Consider the following 11,220-nt stretch of genomic DNA (forward strand, 5'->3'; position numbering starts at 1 on the left):
TATATAATATATATATATGCATTTATTATCATGGGAATATTGCACTGGATGGGGATTATGAAAAATCACTGATCCAAATCCTTTTTTTTTTCAGGGCAGAACTGCATGGAAATTATCTCAAAATAATATTTGATTTTTTTTCTTTTCTTTTCCTTCCTCATCTCCTTACCTTTCTCCCATTCTTCTCTTCTTTCTTTCTACTTTCTGAAAGTATCAGGAAACTGACAAAGTTAAAGCTTTAGGCGCCCCTCTTCCACAAGCCCCTTCTAGGGTTCTAGTAGCATCCCTAAAAGTGTGTTTACTTGGTTATGTTTTTGTAAAGTTGGCAAACTTTGGTCAAATGTTGCCTCATATCTGGTGCTACTGAGTAGCTACAAGCATTTTTAAGATTCAGTCACAGTGAAACTAAGTAGGGGATTCAGTGAGTAGGACTGGTGGGGTATGTTTATCAGTTCACATTCACTTCTATGTCTAGATAGGTTGTTGCTCCCTGTCCTGGTATGGGAATGGTTTCCAGGAATACTTTGCTGATTCATCCTGCATGGTGACATGAAGGGGTAGGGCCCAAGGGTCACATCACTATGTGAAGATGTCACATATCGACAGGTATTGGAAATAAATGTGTAAACAAGTAGAGACTTCAATTCTCATTGATGCCTTATTGGAATAAAAGGAATATTCTCAGTAATGCAGAACATGTTAATTATAAACACAATTTTTTATGTTTTGATTAAAGTCATACAAAATGAAATTTGTCAAAATTCCTATATTTATGACCTATGTTTATGATATTTTTTCAGCTTTCCAGAAATTGTAATCTGTTGTGATTTCTCATTCTAAATAATCACTTTTATATTTTAAAAAGGCAAGCAGGGGACAGGCATACCATATATAAGTGTTGCAATGTGTTCCCAATGCTATATCTTCCTAATATTTATTTTATCTTGAAAAATAAGAAAATTAGGCCAGGCACGGTGGTTCGTGCCTGTAATCCCAGCACTTTGGGAGGCCGAAGAGGGCGGATCACCTGATGTCGGGAGTTTGAGACCAACCTGACCAACATTGAGAAACCCCGTCTCTAGTAAAAATACAAAATTAGCCGGGTGTGGTGGCTCATGCCTGTAATCCCAGGCATATCTGTAGGCTGAGGCAGGAGAATCGCTTGAACCCAGGAGGCAGAGGTTGCAGTGAGCCAAGATTGCACCATTGCACTCCAGCCTAGGCAATAAGAACGAAACTCTGCTTCAAAAAATAATAATAATAAATAAGAAAATAAGAAAATTGAGGCTACTTTTGAATGACTAAAGATGTATTTATATAGCTCTTTCCTTTTTTTTGGAGGAAATGCAAATGGTAATTTAATGTTTTTATTTACTGTCAGTGTAGCTCTTTTTTTTTTTTTTTTGAGATGCGATCTCTGTCACTCAAGCTGATACAGTGGCACAATATCTGCTTACTGCAACATCTGGCTCAAGTGATCCTCCTATCTCAGCCTCCTGAGTAGCTGGGACTACAGGCGCATGCCACCACACTAGGCTAATTTTGTATTTTTTTTAGAGACTTGCCATGTTACCTGGACTGGTCTCAAACTCCTGGTCTCAAGCGATTCTTCCACCTCAGCCTCCCAAAGTGCTGGGATTATAGGCGTGAGCCACCATGCCTGCCCCTGTATAGCTCTTAATGTGATATTTCTTCTGCAACAGTGAGGGAGAGGTGATAGGCTTTAATGTTCCTCTGGCCTTATTTTAGCATTAAAGACAATAAAGGCACTAACTAGAACCCTGCTGGGTGAACAAGATTTATGACTAGATCACTTATTCTTCTACATTTAGGTCACATTAAAACAAACACTATCTTAAGAAAGAAGAAAAATAGATACTATAAAATCTAACTGAAATATTCCTCAAGCATATTTTAAATATCATAATTGCCTATGCCTCTTAGAGTGTAAACTATTGAGTTTTTCCTCAAAGAGTAATTTTTACTTCAATCATCATTTCTACCAGAAGATACTTTCACTATTTTCAGGGCTAACCTGTAACATTTGAATACAGTGATTAAAACTGTACTTTTTGGGATAATGAATATATTTGGGCTGCCTGTAGGTCTAGGTGTGAATTAAATAACTTGGGATATGCTGGATGCTTCAGGGCAAATTTCTTAAATTTCTCATATGAAATGTACACTGATTTCTGTCCAGCTATTTCCTGAAAGAGCCTGGAAACATCAAGATCTGGCTCTCCAAAAGCTGCCTGAAGTATAGCAGCGAACTCCTGTTCTGTTATTAAGCCATCTGCATCAAGATCAAAAAGCTTAAAGGACATTTGCAGACTCTTTACAATGTTGGCAGGATTGCATAGGACAGTCAGACTTATTACATACTCTCTGAAGTCTATGCTGCCATCATTATTCCTGCCAAAGAGGGCAAAAAGTTGTCTCAAGGGCTCTGAAATTGGGAGTTTTAAATAACTTGAAAATTCAATTCCTATCTTCCCTCCTTTTGAGGCAACTGCAATTGCAGCATATTCATCCAAATGCTGATGAATGTTATCCCTATCTAACTTCAACTTCTGGCTAATTTTTGTAAATTCTACCAAACCAGCTTCTATGGGTAGTTGAAGGTTACCTGCGGAGATCATCAGTCTGCAGTCTTCATAAGTGTGCTCTGTCCGAGGCACCCCAGAGCATTTGCCATGTTAATGCGTACTGTATTGGCAAAAAGGATGGGGTCTTGTTTTATTTCATCATTTCGGATATAAACAGGCATAAACGCAACTTCTACCCTGGTGAAGGGTTGACTAAGGATCAATATGCATGCCTGGAGGAAGCCTGTAAATCCCTGCCAGGTCCAGATTGCCATGTCCAGGGTGTTTGGGGACCTGAGCAGCACTGGCTACACAGGAACACCTGGACAGAAGGCCCCTAGTTTAAAAGTGACTAGACGGGAACGATTGGTGCACACACCTTCTAGGAAAATCAGAATCTGTGGCCACTTCTTTCCAAATGTCACTCACTTCAGGATTTCATCCTTAGTATTCTTCCTGGAATTGGGATCTTCTTGGATCACAAGCACCAGCTGTGTTGACAGTAGGAATTTCCCAGTCAATGGGACGTGCACATTTTGACTTGCAGAGAGCACTGAGGGTAACCCTGCTATCACACAGGGGACTGAGTCAAAGAAAGTGGAGTGTGGTGCTGTAATGAAGATAGGGGCTTTGTCTTGGGTTGCCTTTTCCCCTTTCACTTTAGCCAGGAACCCTGCTAAAAAGAAAGTCACCTGCACCATGAGCTTGAGTACTGGTTTCACCAGTTTTTTTTTCCAACTCTTGGCAGGGTTGTAGGATTTGAGCAGGATAGCCAAAGGTGGAAAGCATGGCCACTGGCCAGAGGAAGAGGAAGACCATGCAGGACATTCGTACCCACGAGGATGATGCAGGTCCAGCACCATGCACGGAAGCATGTCGACTGAGGGTACAAGGATTTGATTATCTCCTGCGTGATCCCAGACCTTCACCTCCAACTCAGAGTCTGTGGACTGCAGAGTCATGAAACCGACTTAGTAGACTCAGGCTGTGTGTAGCCTGGATTTGGGGTCAGCCTTTGGCATGCACCCCTTCCCCACATCCAATTGCTTTTTCTGTTTGCACATAATTAGAACTCTTAGAGGCAATTGTAGGTTAATAGAAAATGCTGCATTACCTTTAAAATCAGAAAAATCAAAGCTGGTAAATGATGTAACAGGAGAATTCAAATCATATCAAAAGCACAATCTTTTTTTCTTTTTTTGCAAATATCTTGCTTTTGACATATGCTTAATAAATTATTTTCACATAGCCATTTCTGATGTTAAATTAGGCATCTATTATGTACTATTAGGGATATATTAATTCAAATAGATGAATATTATTAAAAATTACAACTTTTAATCTAGGTGCCATTACCTGTTTTTATTTACTGTGAGCTGCTTTGGCAGCTAGTAAGTCAAATTCACTTACTTGCCCTACAAATAGATTTCTACAGATAGTAATAACTGTTTATCATAAGAGGTTTAACTGATGGCACCCTTGAAGCTTTATATCTGTTACAAGTACTTTTTCATATCCATTGAAAATTAGAGTACATTCATTGTAATAGGCCAGAATTGTCCATGGAACGTTTGATTGATAAAATTCTTAATATTAGTCCACATGAACTTGTCAGCTTCCTAAATTGACAGAAGCAGCAACAACAACAAATCTTAAAATCACTTTTGTCAGTAACAGGTTTTTATTAAAATAAGTCAGGATTACTTTACTGTGTCAACACGTCCCATTCTTTCCCTTGTTGCTGCCCTTCCAGAGGGATCAAGAGGGAAGCACCAAGTTGGTATGAACCAGGCTTTTTTCTATACCTTGTGGCATTTGCAACTCTGACAATGTTCTATAGAATATTCCGATGTTTACTAAATTTACTAATTAGTAATTTACTAATTTACTAACTCAAACTAATTGCTAACTTGAATTCCTTTTCCCTCCCGAAATTAAAAGTCAAATTGTAGATTCCTGAGAGATATATCCATCTATTGAAACACACCAGATTGCTGCTAAAACAGGAAGAGTGGCATGGATACCAAAGTCTGCTAAACGGTATCTGATGTAAGTGGGATCGTAGGCTTTACCACCAGATGGCTCTAGGTCAGATCTTAGCTCCAGCACTTACACTATGGACATTGGCAAAGTTACACGTTAAATCACATTTTTACTATTTATAAATTGGTGATACCTACCTTGCATGTTGTTATGAAGCTGTTATATAGAAAATTGGACTTTTGTTGTAAATACAAGTTGCTATGATAAAATAATGAGAATTCTTAGGGACATTCTCCTTTGTTCTGTCATGATCAGAACTATGCTTAATGTGGGAAGCAATCCTTTCACCAATTTAGAGCTTATCTGTTACGTGATGGAACTTGGCAGTGTTACTGGTTGCCTCCCATGTTAAAGGAGAACAACCCAAGAGAATGAGTAGTAGTCCCTTGAGTTGGTATTGTTCTCTATTCTGTAACTCTTTCCAACTCTTACTTATAATGTTCATTTCTACTTTTGAACCCTTGTTTAATTTAACTGCATTCTATGTATGCCTCTCTTTTTTTTTTTTTTGGGGGGGGGGTACAGACTCTTGCTCGTGCCCAGGCTGGAATGCAGTGGCGCGATCTTAGCTCACTGCAACCTCCGCCTCCTAGGTTCAAGCAATTCTCCTGCCTCAGCCTCCCGAGCAGCTGGGATTACAGGCATTTGCCACCATCCCTGGCTCATTTTTGTATTTTTGGTAGAGATGAGGTTTCACCATGTTGGCCAGGCTGGTCTCGAACTCCTGACCTCAGGTGATCCACCCACCTCAGCCTCCCAAAGTGCTGGAATTACAAGCGTGAGCCACTGCACCCGGCCCTTAAGGCTTCTTATGGGAAAGTTCTATGTTACCACCTTATCTTTCTTTTATATTTCCCCCCCACCCCCAGTCCCTAGCAGTGTGCCACATATATTATTTATTCATTAAGCAAATATTTGAGTGCCTACAATATGCCAGGCCCTTAGTCTAGAGTTGGGTATCAGTTAACAAAACAACAAAAAAATCCTGCCCTGTGGAGCTTAGATTCTAGTGCACACCAGACATGTAGTATTCAATTCTTCTTGCATTGAATGGAGTAAAAGGGTCCTTTCCTTCCTTTTCCCTCTCCCTTTCCCTTTCTGTTTCAACAGGGTCTCACTCCATTGCCCAGGCTGGAGTGCAATGGCCCAATCATGGTTCACTGCAACCTCGAGCTCCTGGACACAAGCTATCTTCTCACCTTAGCCTCATGAGTAGCTGGAAGTTCAGGTGTGCACCTCTACGCCTGCCTACTTTTATTTTTTATTTATTTTTGGTAGAGTCGAGGTTTCACCATGTTGACCAGGCTGGTCTCAAACTCCTGGCCTCAAGCGATTCTCCCGCCTTGGTTTCCCAGAGTGCTGAGCCACCACGCTCAGTCAAGATGTCAGCTTTAAAAAATGGTTTAATGTTCCCAGTATAAATAGTATATGGCCCATTTTAAAAATGCATATTCATTTAGTTATATTTGCCTTCAAACTAATAGATATACTATAAATCCAAAAGAGATTTGATAATATAACTTTTTAATGGTTAAAAGTAGTAAAAAGAACTTTTGAACAATAGAATGAAAATTTATATCATTGCAGGTTTGCCTTACAATATAGCACAGCTAATCTTTAATATACATTTGTAAAAGGCACCATATGTTAACAGAGTGAAAAAAAGCAAGAAACCAAAACGGAGCCACTTACTCCAAACTTCCTTTTTGTACAAGTGTATATATTTTAAGGCAGATGCTTGTCTGTGCAAAATACACCAGAAGAAAATCAACATTGTATTACATGTTAACACGATCTCAGATTTTTTTCAATACCATTTTGTCAGGATATTTATTTATGATAAAGGCACATTAAACACAGTTTTTTTTCCCGAAATAATACATAAAGAAGTTGATGAATAATTTTTTAAAAAATTGCTGAAGATTTTCATTACAGAGCCCTTGCATGAGAAGATAGAAGAAAGTCAATCTTTTTTTCTTGTTTCTTCTTTTAGAAATGTCCATATCAATTTTGTTCACTATGTCAGGTTGGTCTTGCTGAAGCCAATGACTGGCTTCTGACAAAATAGTTAGCCTGAAATAGTTTTTAACATAAATCTTTGTGACTTCAGCCATCTCAACCTCCATGAATGCGTCATTCTCTCCCCACAGTAGTAGTGTTGGAGTGGTCACCATGTGATGTTTGAGAGGCAGGCAGCTATAAAAACAAAATACATGGGCTTGAGATTCACTGTCAAAGTTAAAATGACGTTTTCCTACACTGCCCCATTAGGCCATTCATTCTCGAAGGGGACAATCTTACTTCTAGAAGGGTGAAAATTGTGTTCTTGGGAGGGTGAAAAAAAATCTTACCCTTTGCATATATAAAGCATGGATATACATACAGTACATAAGCAGATATTAAAATTTCACAGGGTGGGGTGATTAGGGAAAAAAATGTCTAAAAAGGTTCCTTAGGAAAGTGATAATGAAAAAGTGATTGAGAAACAATGCATTAAGTAATCAACATTTACTATAAAATATTTAAAAGGCTATTTAAGAAAAGGTCCAATAAAATTTAAATTGGATGAGGCTAGTAAAATGTATGATGAAAGCTGTAAGTTAATAGGAAATTCATCACTATGAGGAGTAATTTGTTTTAAAAGGATACCAGAATTTCTGAATGGTGTAATGAAAGAGAGATTTAAACTATTCATATGTTACTGTTTAGCTTTATTTTTAAATTGTTCTTAGATAATCTGATGCATTTTATGTGAAAATTGGAACTGAAAACTTAAAAAATACATTCGGACTGAGCTTTAATATTACATGATACTATATTTTGCAAGAAGATTATTTTTTAAAACTAAGTTTTTGTTGTGTATATGTATGTTTTTAAAATTAATTTGAGATGGGGTCTTGCTATGTTGACCAGGCTGGTCTCAAACTCCTGGCTTCAAGTGAGCCTCCCATCTTGGCCTCCCAAAGTGCTGGGATTACAGGCATGAGCCAGCACACCTGGCCTATATTTTCTTAAGTACAGAAAAGTATAAAGAACAAAAATAAAATCATTTATAATTCCATTATCAAAAGGGTAATATTTTGGCATTTTCTATGCATATTCTTGAAACCATGTTATAAATATAATGCAATATAGACAATTTATACACAGTACATGTATGCAAATTTCACATTACATGATATCAAGAATTTTCTAATTTCATAACATTTTTCAAAAATAATTGTAAAAGATACTAGTTTATGGCATAACTCATAAACGACTTGACTATTCCCCTATAATTGAATATTTAGGTTTTGTGGTATTTCTCCTTGTTTTAAATTATGCTATAATAAGCATTTTATGCCCAGATTTTTCTTGGCATTTCTGATAATCCCTTTGGACTATAGCCTAGAAGTAGAATTCCTGAGCTAAAGGGAACAAATATTTTTGAAGCTTTTGACATCTTCTGTTACTGTTTTTCAGAAAAGTTGATGGTATTAATTATACTCCTATTGATTAAGAATGAAAATGAACATCTGTTTATCACTGAGTCACATTTTTACTAGTAAATAAAAAAGCCTGATTTGTGGCAATTCAGAGTTGACAGCAGGATATTACACATGCCCACCATGGACTTAACTTCTGACACCACACAAGTGGCCAACATTTGGTTGTAATGCTCCTAAAAATTAAGTTCTTTGTAAATGGGTAAATTGATAGAAAAATGTATTCTACACTTACTAACTCATGGGTTAGAATTCAAACTTTAGAGCCGGGCACGGTGGCTCACACACCCCAGCACTTAGGGAGGCCAAGGTGGGCAGATCACCTGAGGTCAGGAGTTCAAGACCAGCCTGGCCAACATGGCAAAACCCGCCTCTATTAAAAATACAAAAATTAGCCGTGTGTGTTGGCTAACACCTGTAATCCCAGCTACTCGGGAGGCTGAGGCAGGAGAATTGCTTGAACCCAGGAGGCAGAGGTTGCTGTGAGCTGAGATCGCACCATTGCACTCCAGTCTGGGGAACAGAGCAAACTCCATCTTAAAAAAAAAAAAAAGAAAGAATGCAAACTTTAAAGCCACTTACATTCTACAGCACAATAATATTCAAAACCAAACCATTTTCCAACAGTTATCTGCATGGTTTAGCAATATCGGTGCACAGAACAATTGAATTAGTAAAGTAAGCGGAGTTTTTTTTTTGTTGTTGAGACGGAGTCTCGCTCTGTCACCCAGGCTGGAGTGCAGTGGCCGGATCTCAGCTCACTGCAAGCTCCGCCTCCCGGGTTTACGCCATTCTCCTGCCTCAGCCTCCCGTGTAAGCGGAGTTTTAAAGGACTATTAGTCAAAGAGCAAAGAGAAATATAAACTCTTCACCAAATCGAAATAGAGAAAAAAGAGAGGAGTTTCCAGAAAACAGAAGAAAAGCATATTCTCTGGTCCTGAGGTTTCAAACTACTAAATTTCACATTAAATATGTTACGTATGAAATAAAGTAATCAGTAATTAAGATGATATTTTGGTTTTTATCTGCTGACTCATTTGATTTCTCAACTGGCTCAAACACTGGGCAGCAAAAAGAGGTGCTATTTGTCAGATTCCCCCTACCCAACAGTAGTACATGCATTTATACAAATACATAAAGGTGTTTTGGATGCATTTAATATATAAATGGTATCATACTCCATATATCCTTCTACAACTTGTTTTTGTGCCTTAATATATTTTTAAGATTTATTCATTGATGATGATGAGGTAGGAGGTGGGACTCAACTCTGGACCAGATTGAAGACTGGCTGAAACTGGTAAGAGGCACCAAAAGTACTTCTCTATATGACATGCCCACCAGTGCCATGACACTTTACCATTGCTGTGGCAACACCCAGAAGTTACCACCCTTTTTCTAGAAATTTAGAAGTTAGAAAATTAGAAATTACATGTCCCTTAACTGGCATGTGATTAAAAGTGGGTACAAAGATGAATGCAGAACTGCCCCTGAGCTGCTACTGTGGGCACATTACCTATAGGTTAGACCTTCTCTGTAAGGAGCAGTACCTCTGCTGTTGCTGTACACTGCTGTTTCAATAAAAGTTGCTGTCTAACACCACCAGCTTGCCCTTGAATCTTCCTGGGCAAAGCCAAGAACCTTTCCAGGCAAAGCTCCAATTTTGGGGTTTGCCTGCCCTGCATCAATGATACATGAAGTTCTACTTCACTCATTTTCATTCCTATATAGAATTCCATCATATGATTATACTGCAATTGATCCATTCTTCTGTTAAAAGACATTTTAAAATGTCCATTTTGATAATTCAAATAATAACCAAATTCATTCTTGTACACATCCACTTATGCACATGTACAACAGTTTCCTTACAGTACATCCCCAGAAATAGAACTGCTTTTCAGAGTATACACATCCTCAACCTTACTTGATATTGTCAAATTGTTTTTCAAACTGATTGTATGTTCCACAAGCAGCATGTAAAAATTCTCTTTGCTCTACTTCACTGCCAACATGTTCTCAATTGGTTAATTTTTTTCCAATCAGATGAGTGTAAAACATTTTCACTTACCTGATGTACCAGATACTGCTCCACAAAACTTCTTCCCTTCCACTATAGTGTTTTAAAATCCAATTTTAGCAGGACAATTGGTCATCCAGAATTCCTAAACTTCCTATTGCTAGGTGAGGATGTAATGTGTGCCCAGCATGCCCTCTCTGACCCTTCCCACTTCCCATTGACAAATGCAGATGTGGTGGTAAGCCACCATGGACCACACAGACAAGGGCAACACCCTATGTATAACAGAACAACAAAACAGAAAGCACCAAGGCTTCTGACCAAAGAATAACATAACTGTGATGATTTCACAGAGCAAAACCGCACCAGCCTAGACTTTTACTTGTGAGAGAAAGAAATTCCATCTTGTTTTTGCCAGTTATTTCATCTCTCTCTTACAAGCAGTAACACCTATGTTCTATACCTGGCTACCATTAGGGTTCAGCATCTTTCATGTGTTTATTGGCTGTTAGATTCCTTTTCTGTGAATTGCTTTCTCATATCCTTTATCCATTTTTTGAATGAGCTACTTTTTTTTGTATTGATTTGGAGGTATTCTTTATTATACTCTAGATATTAATTCAAAATTAATTGTGTATGGCAAATAACTTCTACCCACCTAAGGTTGCTCATCATTTTATATCTTTTGACATATAGATATTTTTAAATATTAATGTAGTTAAATGTATCAGTCTTCACAATTTGAGAGCTAGTTGTGCTTTATTTATGAAATCCTTCCCACATGAGGTCATGAAAGTTTTATTTTCGCTGGGTGCAGTGGCTCAAGCCTGTAATCCCAGCACTTTGGGAGGCCAAGACGGGCGGATCATGAGGTCAGGAGATCGAGACCATCCTGGCTAACACAGTGAAACCCCGTCTCTACTAAAAAATACAAAAAACTAGCCGGGCGAGGTGGCGGGCGCCTGTAGTTCCAGCTACTTGGGAGGCTGAGGCGGGAGAATGGCGTAAACCCAGGAGGCAGAGCTTGCAGTGAGCTGAGATCCGGCCACTGCACTCCAGCTTGGGCGACAGAGTGAGACTCCGTCTC

At 38.4% G+C, this 11,220-nt stretch overlaps 2 protein-coding genes across 2 annotated transcripts in view; both read right to left on the bottom strand.

Annotated features, from left to right (window-relative positions):
* Positions 1 to 2,057: 2,057 nt before the first annotated feature.
* Positions 2,058 to 2,860, bottom strand: LOC108517697 (lysophosphatidylcholine acyltransferase 2B-like). Its single transcript, XM_017855787.1, is given in 2 exon segments — positions 2,058 to 2,677; positions 2,680 to 2,860. Coding segments are annotated over 2 exon segments (801 nt in total).
* A 3,731-nt stretch (positions 2,861 to 6,591) lies between these two features.
* Positions 6,592 to 11,220, bottom strand: part of EPHX4 (epoxide hydrolase 4) — a 40,879-nt gene continuing 36,250 nt past the window's right edge. The window contains 2 exon segments of the mRNA XM_017855788.1: positions 6,592 to 6,639; positions 6,641 to 6,824. Of these exon segments, the coding sequence (XP_017711277.1) occupies positions 6,592 to 6,639; positions 6,641 to 6,824 (232 nt within the window).

This window comes from Rhinopithecus bieti, unplaced genomic scaffold (genome assembly GCF_001698545.2).
Source record: "Rhinopithecus bieti isolate Rb0 unplaced genomic scaffold, ASM169854v2 scaffold_41619, whole genome shotgun sequence".
Classification (NCBI taxonomy): Eukaryota; Metazoa; Chordata; class Mammalia; order Primates; family Cercopithecidae; genus Rhinopithecus; species Rhinopithecus bieti.